This window comes from Branchiostoma floridae, chromosome 9, assembly GCF_000003815.2.
Source record: "Branchiostoma floridae strain S238N-H82 chromosome 9, Bfl_VNyyK, whole genome shotgun sequence".
NCBI classification, from domain to species: Eukaryota; Metazoa; Chordata; class Leptocardii; order Amphioxiformes; family Branchiostomatidae; genus Branchiostoma; species Branchiostoma floridae.
Window position 1 is genome coordinate 9,629,849 of NC_049987.1, and position 20,150 is coordinate 9,649,998.

General features: G+C 38.6%; 2 protein-coding genes across 3 annotated transcripts in view; one reads left to right on the forward strand and one right to left on the reverse strand.

Moving 5' to 3' along the window:
* The window catches only part of LOC118422836 (monoacylglycerol lipase abhd6-A-like), a gene marked incomplete at its 5' end in the record, with an annotated part of 3,676 nt that extends 1,472 nt beyond the window's left edge, over positions 1–2,204 (forward strand). Inside the window, 5 exon segments of the mRNA XM_035830619.1 lie at positions 10–123; positions 572–693; positions 1,140–1,194; positions 1,463–1,560; positions 1,801–2,204. Coding sequence (XP_035686512.1) covers positions 10–123; positions 572–693; positions 1,140–1,194; positions 1,463–1,560; positions 1,801–1,953 — 542 coding nt within the window.
* Positions 2,205–2,733: 529 nt separating this feature from the next.
* LOC118422833 (X-linked retinitis pigmentosa GTPase regulator-like) lies at positions 2,734–20,088 on the reverse strand. 2 transcript variants are annotated; one of them, XM_035830615.1, is made up of 18 exons: positions 19,932–20,088; positions 16,974–17,099; positions 15,941–16,033; positions 15,049–15,111; positions 14,282–14,437; positions 13,213–13,365; positions 12,332–12,490; positions 10,752–10,910; positions 8,782–8,906; positions 8,257–8,481; positions 7,623–7,806; positions 7,079–7,170; positions 6,481–6,576; positions 6,057–6,131; positions 5,533–5,728; positions 5,075–5,149; positions 4,432–4,781; positions 2,734–4,038 (listed from the first exon to the last, which is right to left on the reverse strand). In XM_035830615.1, the coding sequence occupies exons 1-18, from the start codon at positions 19,957–19,959 to the stop codon at positions 4,021–4,023; spliced, it is 2,373 nt and encodes a 790-aa protein (XP_035686508.1). In that variant the 5' UTR covers positions 19,960–20,088; the 3' UTR covers positions 2,734–4,020. The 2 variants fall into 2 exon arrangements, with proteins under 2 accessions (XP_035686508.1, XP_035686507.1); XM_035830614.1 differs by having other exon boundaries at positions 7,079–7,188.
* Positions 20,089–20,150: the final 62 nt, after the last annotated feature.

The following is a 20,150-nucleotide window of genomic DNA, read 5'->3' on the forward strand; positions in this document are numbered from 1 at the left end:
TTGGTGCCATTGGACTGGAAAGTTTCCACATAGTGGGGTGCAGTATGGGCGGTGCAGCAGCTGGTTGCTATGCTGGTAGTCATCCGGAGCTGGTGTCTGCTGTGACCATGATGTGTCCTGCAGGTATGTTACCTAAATGTAGCCTGGTATCCAGCCGTAATATAGCTCCAGAGTCTCGAGAGCTATATTACATAATTGTGAAGAGGAGAGAAGAGACTCGGTAGCTATATTATGGCTAGATACCAGGCTAACCTAAATGTACTCTCCAAGCACAGGCTTGGCTCCGGCTGTTTTTTTAATGTTTTTCTAGGCATTTTATAAGGCTTTCTTTTTTGTAACATTTTGTTGATGTCTTACGGCCGCAAAATAGTAAGCCTGATAAAAACGCCTAAAAAAACGTCAAAAAACAGCTGGAGCTTTGAGAGTAACCTAAATGGCCTTTGGTGATGAAGGGTTTTAGTATTGGAACTGTCACATTCAAATGTTATTTGTAATGAATGTTCCACTTGCAATTTTACACAGAATAAAACAGAATAGCCTCTCACTGTTGGTTGACTCCTTTTGCTTGCAGGTGTGAGAACACCACCGCTGGAGCAAATAGGACCCCTACTGATTCCAGAGAGTACTGCAGATATAAAGGAGATGCTGGACAGAGTATTTTACAACTGGAAGACTGTAGAGCCACCTGAAATGGTGTGTAATTCTTCCCATTCTATTATGAAATCAAATAGATATGGGTGCTATGATTTGCCCCTGCGGATCATCTTGATTTTCAATGGTCATCCATAGATTTTGTGCCGACTCCACAGAATACATGCACGCATTCAGTTGTTACACTGTACTTGTCTGGCTCTGGGCTTATCTCCAAGCAGATCCTACATTAGCACAAGATAGTATCAAAAGCAGTGTAGCTGGCCTAGGAGTGTTCTTAGCTACCTTACCGTAGGATCTGCTACCCAAGGTAATCAAGAACACTCCTTGGCCGGCTACATTCCTTTGCCAGCTTTTGATACTATCTAATGCTACCATAGAATCTGCTTGGAGATAAGTTATGGGCCGTATTTCTTTCATAGCTCTTTACATTGATGAAACTGGTGGTTTCAACAACTCAATGCATTATTGTTATTGTTTATTCACAGATTCTGGAAGGTCTGTTAGAGCTACGGAGACCTCGTCATGACTTTTTCAGGAAAAGTAAGTCTTCAGACTGTTTTACATACTTGTACATTATTCTAGAGGTTGAACACATGAGATGGCTTAAAGCTCTAAGTCCTTTACAACTTTCTACAGCCTGGCATTGGCATTGAGTTAGTGGTAATCTTTAGGATAGTTTGTTTCTCTGGTCACATAGAAATTTAACTTCCTATTTTGAAACTGTGATATCTCATAGTATGCTTTATGTGCAACTGCATTGTTGAGTATGACTTCTAACTACAAATGTAAAAATTTCCTTCCCCTGCAGTGTTAGAAGAGTCCAAGAAAACCCCAAACATACTTGAAAAGGAGTATATGGACAAGATTACAGCCCCAACCCAGGTCATCTGGGGGAAACATGATCAGGTTGGTATATACTAATAGGATATTCAGTGAATTTAGGTACTTCAGAAAATTGCTTTTCTTCCTATTTTTTCCTGCAGATCTGGACAATCATTTTGACAATTATTTTGCCATAACACTGTATATTCTAGCATAAACCTTACCTTCTACTTACTCTTTACCTTCTTCAACCATAACAATATATGTTTTACTATTGAACACCATAATTATGTTCTACCATAACACCTTATGTTCTGTTCACAGATCCTGCCCCCATCAGCTGCAGCAGTTCTGGAGAAAGGGATCCCAAACTGTCGTGTGGACATGTTAGAGAGGTGTGGACACGCCCCTGGTGTGGAGAGGCCTCGCAAGACTGCCAGTCTCCTCATGCATTTCAGGGAATCAATTTTCTCATGAGACTGTAAATGTCATAGCCATGTATCTGTATTCAGTGTGCAGAAGACCTTACACTTCTGTGCTGAGATAGAGCACAATGTCACCAGTCTCTACTCTCCAAGCAGAGGTTAGGCTCCAGCTGGGGGGTTTTATCGAGCTTTCTCTTTATACCGTTTTCTTAATGTCTCATGGCCTAAATAAAATGAAAACGGTTCAAAATAGAAAGCCTGATAAAAGTGTATTAAAATGTACCCCCCCCCCCCCAAAAAAAACAGCCAGAGCCTAACCTCTGCTTGGAGAGTAATCAGACTCCACCCACTCTCCTATGCCGCCTTGTCTGCAGCCTATATATACTCATACTTTGTGAAGGCTCTGCTAAACTTGGATGAAGTTTACACCAGCTGTGAGCCAACCAGAATTGCCAAATTTTTTCCTTCTGGTTAAGCCATTTCTCTGATTTGCTGGTTAAAGGGAAAGGCTACAAAAAGTGGAAATCTCAGCCTGGTTTAGCAGAGCATCCCCAAGACATATTGTATAGACCATATTGTAGGAGAATGTTTTAAGACTTTGTGTAGGAGAATGTTTCTACCAGACAATTTTAATTGCTGAAAAATGTCCAAATAGATGCCAGTGAAATTAGCTAGCCAACAATTACATCCTGGGTTGCCTACATGTATTTAGCCAATTTTACTATTTTGTCATCAGGTACCCAAAAAGTACTGATATGGTAGAGACTACTGAAATATGGTATAGTAGTTTGACCTGGTAATCAAAATAAGGAGATGGGCTCAATTAGTTGTGAAAGAAACAATTTAATCATCACAGATCAATGCACATCACTACTCAACACAATCATTTCAATCATCACCTTAAAGTTTACAAAATTAAGAACATTAAGCAATGACCACTATTTACAAAATATCATATTTACAGTTATGTATATCTTTTTGCAGCAGAATGTTGAAAACAGAAACCGTTCTAATGGAGGCAAAATGTAATGAGCAAGTGGCCCAACCAATTAGAAATATGCAGATACTCAATGCACAACCAGGAACAACCTAGCCCCCTTTCTACTGTAAACATTTACTAAAATACACTAGGGGGTTTCCATTTTTTTGTTCGATTTTCTGTATTTTGTTTTAAAAGGAGGTTTTTATGTCTATCTGATTGTCTAGGGATTTTAATCACCCAATAACTTTTAAAAGAAAAGGGACCAGAAACATAGAATGAGGTAAGGTACATGTATATGGCTAAATTGATGAATGCCTTCTGGATCAGCCAGTGGACTGGTTCAAAAAATATTATTGAGAGCAAATAATTGTAATAGCTTCAATCCTCTTTGACACTGCTTGTGCTGTTATGGTAGTGAGAGGCAAGATGTTACTGCATTTGATCTCATCAGTCTGATTTTAGACTCTCTTTAAATAAAACAAAAGAAGCATCTATTCCACTGTTGTTGTTTTTTATACTCAAGCCGGTACAAACATGTGCCTCCCCATCTTCATACGCACAGAAAGGAAACCTCAATGCTAAAAGACAATACATCTGCAGTGTTCTAATTCTAACTGTTATCTAGAAAAAAGACAATTCTAGGATCTGGTAGGAAAGTGCATGCCAATCATACAATATCGCTGATGCACTACCAGTAGGTTGAAGATGTGTAACATGGCATGGTGCGACTGGTTTCCTGGTGCAAGATGCAAGTGTGTGATACATTAAATTCATTGTACCTCCAAAATTACCACAATGCACAGGCACTGACTGGAAGTACAGAGTCTTTTTGTCTAACTACACTGTGTATGGCATTGCCTGCATACAATTCTATCAACACGCTGTGTAGTGAATAAACACGTGGAATGTTTGTTTTTTTCTGTTCTAAAACCTATTGAAAAATATATCTGCTCTATTGCACAAGTTAGGTTCCAAAGTGTTTCAAATATAAAGGCATGGTGTCCTATTATAAGGAATTTTATTTCATAGGAATTTTGAGAGTGGAATGATGCGATGTGGCATGATGGTGACTGCTGCAGTGAGAAGATTGTTGGATGACTTGAGAAGCTGCTGCATTCCCAAGTTGCCACTCCTGTGTTATAATATGGTGCAGGCCTGGAAAATATATTGAGATGGAGCTGTGAATAAGATAATTCTTCTGCAAATGCAAGTCCCATACAATGCTTCTTTGCAAAAGAATTTCAACCTACCCAATAGAAAAAAATGGTGACTTACTACATAGTAATTAAAACACATTTATTGTCTGGCCACCTGCTTAATGCTAGTACTATAGGATGCTAGAAGACAGAAGGGCCTGGAGACAACTCTCCATCTTCATGGCTACCTTGTCCCCTCAACGACCAGGAGGTCAAGGGACTTGGTAGGCAGGTAGGTATAGGATGCTATGATCATTACTGTAACAGTAATACTTGAAATGTGTGCAGAACTGCAGATTTCATGAAAAATAGTACTTTTCTGGTTACAAGATATGGACAAAATAACACTCACCTTGGAAGACTTAGTTTGTGGCTTGGCCTCCTCTTTTGGCTTGTCTTTCCCTGCCTCACTTTCATCCTTGTTTTTAGACTCTTCATTCTCTGACTTATCTTTGTCCCCAGAACCATTCTCAGACTTACTGTTGTCTTCTGAACTCTCTTCTTCTTCTTCATCTGATTTTTTTGAGTCTTTGTCTTTACCTTTCTTATCATCTTTCTTTTTGTCTTTCTTATCATTCTTTTTGTCTTTCTTATCATCTTCTTTTTCTTCTGTGTCTTCTTTTTTGTCTTCCTCACTCGTTTCTTCCTTCTCTTGTTTCTTGGCTTCCTCTTTGGGCTTGTCTGGCTTTTTATTTTTCCTTCCTGTGATTAAAAAAACAACAGATTTTGCTGGAACTGCTGATATTAAAACAAGATATTTTGTTATGAGGAAATTCTTTCTACAAAGTCACACCTTGTATCTATTTACATCAATTTGACAATAGTATAACTGGAGTGTGATGTGATGTTGAGCATGCAGCTTTGAAATCATGATTTTAAATCCTGAATAGAAAAACGTGACGTAAGAAAGTTCCCCAGTCATGCAAACAAAACCACAAGACACATGACAGATTAGTACAAAGGAAAACACTGAAAATTGATATGTTGTTGAGTACCAAAAAGTGATGCAAAGAAACCAGGTTTTTCAGGAGGTGGTCCGTCTGTCTCATCTTTGTCTTTCTTAGAAGATTCTGTTGAAAATAAGAAGGCACTCATCAAAATCTGTGTCACTATCAGAAAACACTACTGGGCAAAAGGTTATGTTCTATCCCCAGATTTTCAAGACATGGAAGTATAGAAACATTTCAGTACGGAAATTTAACTATCAGGTTATTCCAGCTTGAATTTTCCTCAGCTGTCAGTCTCAACCATCGTTATGCCCAAGTCACCACATTTCAGTACCAAGGACATGACCCAAGTTGGAAAAATCCCATCAAATGGTTCCAAGAACACAGAAAAAACTTACAGGGATGTTTTATTGATATTAAGAAAATTCAACATTACAACTTACCATTCACACATTTCACAAAAATGTTGATTCATAAAATAACTAATAAATGAAAGAAAGAAGCACCTTTTTTATCATCCTTATCCTTGTCACTTTCAGAGGTGTCTTTGTCACTTTCCTCCTCTATATCTTTCTTGGCCGACGACTCCTTATTTTTAGAATCATCCTCTGTTTCTTCAGAATCTTCTCCAGATCCACTTTCTGCATCATCTTCCTTCTCTGCCTTCTTTTCTTCAGATGAAGCTTTCTTGTCTCCCTTTTTCTAAATTGTGGTTTAGAAATATTGATACTTCTCAGAGATTTGAACTCTTCACATGCAGCTGATAGACTCTCTCAGGTCTAAACCAAGTTGAAGGGCATATTAACATTAGCATAGCTTTTGCACAGTATTTTGCTATTCATGAATGTGAAGGGTATTTCTTCCATTTTTTTTTGCTGACAGAACAGCATACAAAGAAACAATCTAATCCAACCTTCCAAAACAAATACACAAATGATGCAAAAAAATAATATCATAATATGGCAAATAAAAACAGCTACTTCTACATAAGTGTACTAAGCAAAGGTAGCTTTAACAAAGTGACTATCACCTTTGGTGGGGCATGTCTCTGGTCATTATCATCTGAGTCATCGTCAGATTCATCTGAATCTGTTTCTGAATCACTCTGTGAAGGAACAGCAGTGTGTAAAGCATGGGTGAAACGTGGCAAAAAGCTCCTGTGAACACTAGGTAGTCAGAACTTTTTCAAAGAAAGCACACTATTCTGCAGTAACTATATTCTTTAAAACAAAAGTCTTGATAGTGACTGGCAATAAATGCAACTATTTTGATAGTGAGAAGATGATGAGCAACTCGCATATATCTACGCCAAGGGATTTTATATAATGTACAGTGTCAGTAGAAAAATATAACATAAGTCTACAGAACAGACCACAAAGGACTGCAAACAGATATTATTCAAAGAATTTCTGTCTCGTCAACTAAAGAATCTTGTGAGTACAAGGTGCATTTACCTCCGAGCCATCCTTACGTGCCTTGGGCAAGTCTGCTGGTCTGACTAAAGACAGCTGTTTTGTCTTATTGGCTGGGTTTTCCTTCAGCACATGTGTCTGTAACAACAGGTGCCAGGGTGAATTGGTGCACATCAAGCTACAATTATTTGAAACCAAGGAAGTGTAATCGTCACATGTTGAAAGTCAAAATCAGCTGAAGGAGTACAGGGTGAAAGGTGAGCCCCAAGCCCCATTGCAAGCATTTGATCATCAAACTGAGGAAGACAGGGTGTGAAAAATATGTGACTCCATTTTGTAGTTGCCATTCTCCTAGGCACATTATTGCCTACAGTCTACACAAAATACTGCAGGGAGGCTCTGTTAAACTGTTGCCTCAAACCAGCTGTCAGTCAATCAGATAAATGCAAGCCAAACATTTACTAGTACATGTAGTTAAAGCTGATTGGCTGACATTAACCTAGTTTGATTCCGCACTCCAAGGTATATTGTATAAGCCGTGGCAAGGCATTGCATACATATAGGAGAATGGAAGTTGCAAGATAAGGAAAAATTACCCTCCCTAACTTATTACCCTACAGTGTTTTCCCTGATCACCTACCTTGTTCAGGTCTGAATTTTCCCCACTCTCCTCATCGCTCTCCTCTTCACTCTCTGACTCCTCCCCTGAGTCGGAATCCTTCTTCTTCTTGTCTGAAAATTTTGACTCTTCTGATAAGTATGTCAAGAAGCATCAAGACTTAACACAGAACAACTGTATACTGTAATAATACTCATATCTTTAAAAATTTGTGTGTAATATTTGGAGAAAATGTCTCAAGATAATGAGCCATGCATGAGTCAGTTCTAGTCTCCAACAAAATTGAGTAAAAGTCAAGAAAATACAATTACAAAGAGGCAAGAACATGATGTACTGGAAATTTTATAGGCACGATAAATGTTGCAAAATCATATTCAGTTGCTTGAGCAATTGCTTGTTGGCGTATCTTATTACCTGAATGTCTAATCTTCATCAACATGGCATGACATATATCTATACAAGATATGGAATCATAAACTGTATGCAATGACTGGTTAAACTTTGCACAGTACATTTGTCCTATTAGACAGCATGTTAAGAGGGAAGTGAAAAAAAATCCCCTTACCTTTTTCTGAGAGCGGAGCAAGTAGCGGCTTATCGAGTGGAGCTAGAAGTGGTTTATCAAGAGGCTTAAGGGCCTTCCCATCCACTCCATCCATAGGGGGGAGGGTTTTACTGAGTGCCGGGAGCTTGCCTGCCTCCGACCCAATGGGGGGCAGTGTGCGGTTCAACGGGGGTAAAGGTCCACCCTGGGATACAAGTACGGCGTGTACAAACAACAACGTCAATAAGCACTCATGGAACACTGAACGGTTAGAAACATGCACTATGAAAAAGAGATCTTGAGAGCAATTAAAGTTCTGGATCGAACCAAAATTACACATAAGCCCCATGTGACTCGACATTATGTTTGAAAGACGGGTATAATTGTTGACCTCAATCTGTTCATACCACACTTTGATTGGCTTATTGCCATGGCAATATTGCTACAAAGGGATAAAAGAGCTATTATACCTTTTTTACAAGCTGCATGAAATACATCTCAGCATCTAGTGCATGCTATGTAAACTCATGCACCAAATTTGATTGAAGATTATCAAAATATCATTGGGAAGGATTCCAGTACAACAACTCAAAATGCATTTCATAATTCACGGTTAGCATTTCTTTATACTGGTAAGAAAAACTAATCAACATACGTCCATTTGTCTTCTTCTTGCCCTTGGCGTGAGTGAAGTGAGTAACGGTGACTGAGAATCCTCTCCTTCCTCTTTGTTCTCCGAGCTGATTTTACTGAGGTTGAGTGATTTCTGGCCAGATATACTTTCCATCAACGGGTCCTCGTCAGAGCTCTCACTGCTGATCTCTCCATTCTGTTGCCTAGGTGAGGCTATTACCATCATGTGGCAACCGCCACATGCAACCTACATACAACAAATACAATACAAGTTATGCTGACATTCAGTACAATGTACTGCAACTTAGTATAGTGTAGATTTACTAGCAAGTGACAACATTCCACTTTACAGATCTAGGTTTATTAGTATCCCAAATTCCTGTCTCTAGCTTTACATCACCCCCCCCCCACACACACACACACACACTCACTGTTTTGGAGCCGATGCTGTCAATTCTCATTATGAGAATTATGCTGTAGTCATCTGATACTAGTGATAATTGTGCTATAAGAAAAAATACAAGAGGTAAATAGAACACATTCTCACCCATTGTACTTGAAATTTGTTGAATCTGGCAACTTTAAACGGTCTGAACTGGTTGGTAAAACTCTCGTCTCCGAGCCCTAACTTCCCGTGTCTGCCGTCACCAAATGTGTAGAGATGGCCTTTTCCTGTAGGCAACAGAGTAATGGAACTACTGTAAATCCAGTTAACTTCCCATAGAGGGGAAAGAAGGTATTTGTGGTGTTTCTAGCTCACAATTGTAACAACCGTAAAGCTGGTGTGTTACGCCGAAGGGCGGTTATACCGGCTATATAGATACAGATACAGAACTGTAGAGATGCAATGCAAAACAAAATATATGTTCATAGTATAGTGAATTCAACGGCAGAGTTTGCCTAGATTACTATGAACATAAAATCAATCTGTCACAAATTACACTGTATATATACCTATACTAGTATTTTCAACAGGACTAATAAGTCAGTCTTCAAATGTAGGTAAGAGCTTTACTCATGGCTCTTCCCTGATACAGGTCGGAAGGTAACCTTTCGTCACAGTTCACAAAGCAAACTTGACATTCAGCTCTCCAAATACAAAATGTACTTCTGTTGTTTTCAATGAGTCTGTGGCTCTGGCCTTAGGGTAATCATGGAAGACAGTGCCAAAACTTGTCAACTACCATGCTAAAAACTCAAACAAGACATGGCCAGCTTCATACAAGCTTAACAGCTGTTGAGGTAAAGTAAAAAAAAACACCAGTGCACAACAAATATCATAGTCCTACTGGCTTAAATTGTACCAAAGCAACAGCCTACTATTTTGGGTCACATGTGGTTAGAATCAAACAAGCAAATACAGGAAAAAATATACTAAGATGGCATTCTACCTACATTGTGTACTCTACCAGTCTGTAGAATCTGATATAAACTCCTAGCTTGTCTCCTGCATGTTGCAAGTTACTGTTCCTCCAAGAAATCTGAGCAAAAACACCCCATGACTTCTTCTGCACAAGAAGCATAAAATGTCTTGATCCCACTTGAATATATAGAAAAGCACTTAATACGCTAGACTTGAAACAGCCACTCCGTATAGTATTACTAATAAAGGTGATGGAAATGTAATCCTAAGTACAGTGTTGTATTTCTTTTTGATGCTGTGTTTAACAAGCTGTACACAAATGCTGCTATAGCAGCGAAGGAAACCCCAGGCAACATATTAGGCCTTTAATGTAAAGAAAAGGAACAGACTGTGTGATGTCTATCTATGGATTGTACCTTGAGGTGTTGATGTCTACACAATGGGCGAAGTCTTTCATATCCCAAATAGGGACAGAAGTGATCATTAGCTGTACATTGAACCCACATGTGACAGCTGGAAGCTAATATTGATATTTCCATTTATGAAAATTCCATCCTTAATGAGACAGGGCTTAGCCACAGGAACTGACAAAAAAAAAAGCGTGGCTTGTTGTGTGAAAATGTAAGACCAATAGTACAAGGGAATATTTCAGATTATGTATGAGTTTAATTCTTGTAGTTTTTCTGCAATTTTTTTCTTTGCCATCTAATTCAACTAGACAGCACTCAGACAGCAAAAATACCCGTTATTAATTAAAGGACATGCCATATCTTACAACGAAGCCAATGATGAAGAATCCATAAAATTCAAAGAACTCATAAATCAAATCCTTCCCAACTATATTTCCTGGTTTCCATTTGCCATACACACAAGAGATGTTGACAACATTACATTCTGAACTCTTGAGCAATTTATCCTCTTTACAAGAACAAGAAACAGGCATGCATGCCTTCAACTGCAAGAGTCATCTACCCAGTATTGAGCTGCTCCAAAGGCTAGACATTAAAATGTTAAGGTTGCTAAGATGTGTAATATAACCAGCTGCCCACGCTGTTTGCCTGCAAAGTTGATGTGTTACACAGTACACCTACGTTCAGTTATACTGGCTATACAGACACAGACACGGATTCAAACCAGCCAGGAGACATTCTCACCTGTGATTACTGCAGTGAAGTTCTCCCCACACGATGCGTGTTTACAGTCAGCGTCTCGAAACCTCTCGACCCTGTGAGGTGTGGGCGACTCCAGGAGAGAGTTTCCGTGACCCAGCTGGCCACTGGCTCCGTTCCCAAATGTGTAGACTGCACCAGACTCTGTGGGAAGTACCAGACAGACCGGTCAATAGTGGCCCAGCAACTGTTACAATTCTGCATAATATCTTTAATGGTAAAGCCGTTGGGGACGAACATCTGGTGTGTCGACCTGGTACATGTATGATGCTTAAAATAGAAATCCTTTGTAGAAAAAAGGAAATTTGAGTCGGAGACATTTTTTTTAAATGGAAAAAAATGTGCACCTTGCAAAATATAAATATAAACTAAAAAATACTGTGGTATCTAGCTAGTTCTTTAGTGTAATATAACCAGCAGTTACCAAGTCAGCTAAATAGATACAGATACAAACCAGACAGGAGACATTCTAACTGTATAATACGTGGAAAAATAATGGAAAAATATGGTGATATCAAAAAAAAATTCACAAATATCGCAGACTACCTCAAGGTGCTATTGTCTACTCTGTTTCCCCAGACAGATATTTTGTGGGCGTCAATACTCAAAGACTTGTACATGCCATTGTGTGTATCCTGGTACTGCTGTAAATAGTTACTATTCTCTGAGGGAAGCCACACAGTTGTCTTATTATTGAGCTGTCAACTCTGAATGGTGGTGACTGAATAGTTCTCATTACAGACTACCTCATAAAGCACTTGTATGACAACAAAGTGCATGCTAAGCCTTATTGCTGACATTGTTATGGAAATGTTGAGGCAGGGAGTTTTCTGGAGCCCTTCAGAATTACATTTTCTGCCTTATAATAATTATGTAATTTCAAATCAGTTTGATCCGCTCCATGATTCGTGTTTGAATCAAACTTAAATGATTTCATTTTGATTCACAGTGTCACAGTCACTACACCGTTTTTGTAACCCATTGATTGTTGCTGATGCATTTAAGTAGAGCAAACACTTAAAGGAAAGGTTTCTACTTTAATTTTGCCAATCTAATTTTAACCATTTGTATCATATGGTATTAAGTCACTGTCATATGATACAATGTCATGATACTGATAGAATAAAAGAAATTCAAATCAAAATTACAAAAAAAGAAGCCAAAAAAAATCTGTTAATAAAAATGTAGTACTTTGTGAAAAAATGCCACTATCAGTCAATAAAAATATCTCCCTTTGTCAGCTCTAAGTGTCACAATATTGAGGTTGCTGTCCTAGGTTACACTCATCACTTGCTCCTATGTTACTTATATGTCTACTGTGTGCTAAAGGCTTTAACAGGCAACTTAATCATCAGTAGCTGTTTAGTATAATCAAATATTAAACATAAATGATTTCATGAATAAGTCACAACTATACATTTAAGCCTGATGGGTAAAAGAGAGCAGCATTTTCACTAGCATTGAGACATGGTGTATTGAATATCTTCTGTATTCTCCAACACAAAGCCAGCCTTGTAACCTAGTGTAACCATCCATATGATCCAATTATTCTAAAGAAGACTTACCTGCTATGGCAGTGGTATGTCCCCCTCCACACACCACAAACTTGACCTTCTCCTTGATTCCCGTCACTTTCTGTGGTGTGTCGCTGCTGTCGAGGTCCGAATTGTTCAGCCCCAACTTTCCATACTCCGTCTCTCCAAATGTGTACAGGTTACCATCCTCTAGGAGACACCAGCCAAACAAGGTCAATCAGATTGTGTTTCTTACCAAATGATCATCTTACACCCTATAAGTAAGATAAGCTACTTTATGCAAAAGATCAACTGTAACAGTGATATACTGTGCCTAACAGGTGTTACAGTGAAAACACCAAATTTGATAATGTCTGAGTTACCCTAGATTCACTTTTCATTTTCAAAAAAAATTGAAATCAAGTATTTTATGTATGCACTACAGCAGCTTACTACAGGCATATATTTGTACATGTTTCATTAAGTATAAAGTCTATATAATTGAAATGCAGATTATCAGCAATAATCAGCTGTTAGAAAGGCCAAAAAGTTATTTAGTTTTTCCATACATAGATGGAATATAAATTTTATGTAAAGTAGTTCATACATGTACAAACATACTTGCAAGTTGCAACATTAACATAGCTTATTAAAATCCAAATAAATTCTGCAAAATACACCCCTATACACAAGCGGTTTAATTATTAATCCAGCCTGCTGATGGCTTATATCAAAGCCCATATAAGCTTCAAAATCAATTGCTATGGCCATATAATCTGTCAAGATACAGCACTGCTGCCTGGCTTCTAATCCAACTACTAAACTGGTATACAGAAGCAATCTGCTTTTACTAAGAAGTATGGTAGAAATTTGATGCATATCAAGAATATATTATGAGCAATGCTATTTGTTTGACGTCATGTCCCAATTACCTGTAACAACTGCTGTGTGGTAATAACCACAGGAAATGCTGATGGCTTTGGAGTCGAAGTCTAGAATCGTTGGTTCGGTGCACTCGGTCGTGTCCTCCCCTAGTCCTAGCTGTCCTTCGCTCCCTCCTCCCCACACATACACCTTACCATCACCTACACAACCAGGAATGAAATCTCAGCATCAAGTATAAAGAGAAATTCATGTGACAAGGAGTTTTGTTTGGTATCCATAACAAGTTTTGCTGTGTGGACACTGTTGCTATCCCATTGTTGCATCTGTGAATAAGGACATGATAAAATCAATATCACTTTTGACAGGTTGGACAAAGAGAGACATTTATCTGCTATCCTATCATTTTAATAACATTGTCCTCATTGGTATATTGTGTGTTAGAATTAATCAGGTTCACTGTGGTAACAACAGCATTCCGGACAGCTTTGTGAAATTCTCAATCTTCCAAACAGTTTCCAAGCAGCTGCTACAAATACCACTTCTAGCAAAGTCTAGTGACTTTTTGGAGACCATATTTTCCAGAATTATTGAACCAAAATATCATGTTTAATAGTACATAATGCACATAATGTATCATTGGTCTCAAAAATTCTATGAAAGTTTATTGTTAGTTATTTGCAAAGTGCAGAAAAGCAAAGTTTAACTAAGATATGCATGATGTGCTTAAAAATTAGATTACAAATATAATATGTCTATACCCATAACTAATGATGTCTACAAAAGGGATCGCTCAGACACGTTTTTGCTGCTGTTATTAAATCTTTATAACATAACACCATGGAGTTCACATAATAACAACCCCTGACAGTATTCTTAATAATAACAGCTTTCTTTAATTGAGCATTCTTTGAGTGTACTAATAAATCGACTATGGGTGTGGCAAAGTAGTTTGTTGTCATGGCTGGACAATAGCAGAAATATAATGGACTGCTGCCAAACATTCTAATTTTTGATACAATTAAAGTAAACCTGTGGAAAGAAAAACTAAGGATTTAACACTGTGCCCAAATTTTTGTCTTACTGTACCCAGCCTTTCTGAAATAAAAAAAAACTTACCTGTGAGAGCTGCAGAATGGTCTGTCCCTGCTGATAATGCAATGATGTTTTGTGCTGTCATGGACTCTACCAATACAGGAGAAGGGGAGGTCTGCATACCAGTTACTCCTAGCTGGGTTTCACCATTATTACCAAAGGCATACAGTTTACCATCCTCTGAAATAAGAGAATTCACTTAATGAGGATTACTTTGGAACATTCAAAATCAATTTTCAGTTTAACTGAACAACTGATTTTTTACACAGTATGCCGCTGTATACAATGTACATGACTGTATGCCATACAACACAATATTCAATCAAAGGTAATATAATGTAAGCTTTATTATCATTTTTCACTAGAGTATGTTGCATGTTTCCATTGTTTGTTTTAGATACCAAACCGTCAACTCCCTAAACCCCCCATAGTTTGCTATAGATACACAAGTGCAGTGCACAATAAGATATGTTCCCTCAAATACAGTTATCATTGACATTAAGTATGTTGCTTGTTTCTATTGCTAGTTTCAGATACCAAAATGTTTATTCCCTAAGCCCCCGTAGTTTGTAATATATACACAAGTGCAGTACACAATAAGCTAATGTATGTTCCCCCAAATACAGTTTTGATCATTGACTTTAATTTCACAAACTTAGAATATGTTGCATGTTTCCATTGCTAGTTTTAGATACCAAACTGTTTATTCACCAAACCCCCGTAGTTTGCTATAGATACACAAGTGCAGTACACAATAGTAGTCTATGTTCTACCAAATACGGTTTGCTCACCTGTAACTATAAGTGTGTGCGATCTCCCACAGGCCACAAGCTTGGCTTTCTCATGCTTAAGGGCTGGAAACAAAACAAAAGTCCATCTAATTCTGTTTTCAACTTGTTCCCCTAAACAATACCGAGACAGCCTTTGAAGGGCCTGGCGGTTTTCCCAAACCTCTTGGCGCCATCCAATTTTATTGTGGCCTTCTTTGCAGGCTCTTGCGGGGATGGCTTTTAATGAGGGAAGGAAGGTTTCGGAATTTTCAATATCGACAAAGGTTTTCTCATGCTGGGAAAGGGAGTTTGCCGTGGAAGGGGGTGTTTGCCCAGAAAGTTTGCCGTGGAAGGTACTTTCGGCAATTTTCCCCGAGCTATACGTGGTAAACTACCTTCCATGGCAAACTCCCTTTCCTGGCATTAGAGAAGCTTACTAGTCAATGTTGCAAATCGCAAAAAAGAAACATGCCACTTTCCCTCCCCATAAAATAAAAGCCAGCCCCACTAGAATTTGAGAAGGAGGCTATTCCCAATCAAGGTCAGCACTGGGTTTGGGAGTAGCCAGGAATCTATCCTATTCTGGCTCCAGTTCACTCCTATGATCGCATCCAAACAATTTAATTTTTCAAGATATACAGTCAGATAGTGCAGACGGCTTTTAAACTCTAGTAGCTATAAGCAACCTCCCTGACCAACTCCCAACAACAAGAGAAGGCCGGGGGGCCATTGTCAGTTACATGTATGCGTGACAGGAGATTTAGACACCATTCAGCTATAAGTAAATCCAACAGATGTTAACCGTATTACTTTGTTCACTATTGTGTTCCCATTATCACATTATGGTGATAATACTATTACAACAGGTGTTACCTGGCTTAATGTTGATAATGATTATCAAATCAATACTCACACTTCACACAACTGGGCTTGGAAGCAGTCTTGGTATGTCCTAGGCCGAGCTGGCCCCAGTCGTTACTACCGAATGTGTACAGACGGCCATTCTCTATACAATACAAGGGAAAAAATATGTGTACAGACAGCCATTCTCTCTACAATCAATACAGGGAAAAACATGGGTACAGACGGCCATTCTCTTCACAATACAAGGGAAAAAACATGTGTACTCTAGAGTACAGATTGCCATTCTCTGTACAATACAGGGGAAAAAAACATGTACAGATGGCCATTCTCTTTACAATACAGGGAAAAAACATGTGTACAGACGGCCATTCTCTGTACAATACAGGGGAAAACAATAATGAAAAGTAATCCAAGATGAACAGGCCAATTTTTCCCATGAGTGGACTTGTGAAGTGGACTCAGCTAGTATGAGTGATCTTATAGTTTTATTAATTAGATCCTGTTGATGATCATATTAGGGATCTGCGGTCAGAAGGAATCAATTACAACACCAATGTTTATAATAATTGTTTTACTAAATAAAAAAAAGGTTTGCAGAAACATGATTATGTAAAATTTGTTTTCTGATCACTTCAGTCATGTTGCATTTGAACTCCAAACAACATTCTAGCAGTGTGATCAAACAATTAGCCACATGTACAAAAAATGTAAACAAATTAACTTCTATCTAATGTTATCAAAGATACTCCATACTTCTAACATATTATTCCACCTTTACACAGTCTATAGATCGAGCCATAAACCAAAATAGTATTTAATTTTAAGCATTAACATGTAATATCCATAGAAACCCATAAGAGGTTCAAACAAACAAATACACAGCTGTCTACACTGGAACTCCATAGGTTACTGATACAACTTTGCTTCATAGCAAATTCAGAAAAAAAAGGAAAAAAAAAAAGCTAAGCACTTTTAAAAATCTAAAGTTGGCCTTTAAGCAACCTGAAAACTGACTACTAGTACTAGTTAAATTTCTTAAGCCATTAGATTTTTGATTGGACATGGTAGTATTGACATCTTACCTGTGACTAATGCAGTGTGCTCGTCCCCGCAAGCCACTGCACAGATACGGTCATTCCTTATCCAGAACTTACTGGAAATGTTCTCTGCAAACTTACTCTTCCCAAATGTGAAGATGGCACCAGTTTCTGAAGGAGTAAAAGGGGGGAAGATGTTATAATACCTGTGTATAAAACTCTTGGGAAAATGGCATCAAGGTAAATATTAGTAAAATATGAAAAATGAATATATTCTTTTTAAAAAATCCATACCAAAACCCATGTTTACTGTGAGAAAGGGGCATGTATCTAGAGACTGATTCTCCTTGGTAACTCCAATTGCTGACTACTATTTGTGGTTTACTACTTCAAAAATTACTAACCATGTCTTTCACCTGCACATACCTAAGCAGCCGTGCAAAGTCACTAAGGCCCACTTCAAACAGACAACACGTATATAGTCGTGCGACTGTTATTGACTATTCGTTGTGGGCAACGGTTGTCTTTAGACATGCGTTCAGAGTATTGCGGGACACCCGCGGCGCAGGATTCCACTGCAGTGCGTGCGTGCGTGCGTGCGTGACCCACAGTGATCTCTTGCTTGCAAATTAAAAATGGCGGGAGAATTCTTCATTTTCGTCATGCAGCAGATTACTATTCTTTTGCTTGCAAACAAATATTGTCCCCAAGAAAGAATGACACAGAGAAGGTAAAATCTGGAATTAAACCTGGCGTTCGTGGCCGCCGGTGGTATTACAGATTACTACTAGTATCATGAAGGATGTAGCCACTGATGGTGGGGCATTGCGCTGGAACAGGCAGTTTCTGATGACAAAAATACGTTTCCATTACTGACTGCATGTATATTTACGGAGAAAAATGCCCTTTCAAATAGAAAAAAAACATGCTGCAGGCTTATTAGCATATGATCCAGTCCCGTCGCCGGCGACGATTTTTCTTTAGACATGTGAGGAATAGTCGCGGACCCCCCGCTGAAGGGTCGCGCGACAGGGTCCGAGGTGGTCGCACGATGATTCCATAAAAACCCTCGCACGACTATTTTGATCCTCTTTAGACAGCCTAAAATTATCGTCGCCGGCAACGTTGTTGACAACAACAGTCGCACGACTATGAAAGTGTTGTCTGTCTAAAGTCGGCCTAACACTACCTCTAGCATATATTGCTTAGTCACACACTTGAAAAGGACATTCGCGCTATTGTTTTGTTATTAGCCATATCATATTATTTCCACCACCTGCAATGAAGAAGGCAACAAATTGACCATAACGTCCGTATCAGAGAGTGCCAAAGAAAGCTAGAGGAATATTGAATTAGTTCTCCGTGATTTCTTCTGTAAGATCTTTCACTTCATCTGGAACCCTACACTACCGTAGCATGTTATCAACCAATGAATCTATTGAATGGCACTGGTAGCCCCACCCTACATGTACCAACCCATCCAGTATGTTTGATATAGGGTGTCGCAAGCCATCCAAAACCCCTGGCTTAAGTTTTTCTTCTATTGACGTTACCAGAATGTAAGTTCTTTTCTTCTACATGTTTGCCACTTATCATATTACTCAGTCTACAGAAGATATAGTTTCTCCAACTGATTACCATATGAAAAGGATTTTGGCCAGGGAATAATAGTTCTCAGTCGTATTTACATAGGATTAAATCTTGAAAGAAAGGATTAACATGATGGGTAAATTAAAGTGAAAAGATACACATTGTACTTGTTGTTCAATGGATCAACATCAACAGCTTGCTTACACATGTATAGAGACCTGCCTTTGCAATGCCACATTTCAACCTACATTTCAAAATTATTACATGCAACTTAAGCTCCTCTGTTTGCAAAAGTTTTTAGAGTATAGCAGCAGTCATAGCAACCAATGACCTGTCGGAGTTACATTGTAGTGAACAATAAAGCTGGGAGAACTAGCTTTCGGGTTTATTTATAATACCAAACTACATTGAAAATAGGAATGAATGTTCACAATTTCACATAGCTTATTGCGAATATCATGATGATGAAGAACATGGATAAATTATTTTGAAATGACTCATAATCCAGACAGTTCTCGGATGGGGGACCAACCAAGGACGTCCGGATTGCTGTAGCCTCACGAAGCTTTCAACGAAATCAGTCTTCCAGGAGGGACGTAAAACGGGGGTCCGTGCTCAAGGAGGTGCCTCGACCACGTTAAACAGCCTCATTACTCTGGGTTTGGGTACCTACTGGCTGCCAAAATACATCAGATGATTATAAACAAAAAGATGGCTTGCCAGCTGTTGCAAATTCCAGTAATGCCAAAGTTTGGCAGTTGAAAGCCAGTTTCTATTATCTCCTTAATGGTATGTTGGCCTTAAGGTTAAAATGTGGTCAATCATTGCAATTTTCTCATTACTTGTCAATTTGTGGTATTCTGAGTTAACCACCAACATTCATACATCTTTACAGAATTATAGGTATCAATATTTTACGACAAAAACATTAAGCACGTCCGCGAGTAAAATATTAGCTTGAGTTAGAGACCAAGGGCTAACGCTAATCACGTAGACGAAAAAAATATACTTGCAAAATTACATCGGTCAACAATCATAACTTATTTGATAAATCAATATATTTTTTCGTTTTGCAGCAATCCAGAGGACCGAAACGGATTTGTCAGTTAGCTAAGTAGCTACAGACCACAAGCAAAATGGTTTACGGGTTATTATTTATGATATTTGATCTCGTACATATAATCGCTGATAGGACGTGCGTAGCAACCTGTGGTAGTTGACAAATAGCAACCGGTGTTTGACAGCTGAGCGTCAACTTTTGCCTTTCCCGCCACTGTGTGGCCTAAGTAGACGATCAACTATGACTTGGCGATTATCAAACGTAACCTTAGAGCCAGTACAGGATGGATATATTACTGAGAATTGCTGCAGAATTGGATTAATAATCGAGTTTTTGATATCAAATTTACTCACCTGGAACATCGTCGTCGTCGGACGCCATTTTGTTCCGCAAAAATATTTCAGCCCGTCATTTGTGAAACGCTGATTCGCACTGGCCCAATGGCACCAAAATGGGGAAAAAACTAAAAGTTGTATACTCATCTATTTTGTAGCTTAATCCATGTTACTATGCATTCATCTGTGACAGCATATTGTCGTATTAATTTTGTACGATGTATTTGAATTTTAAAG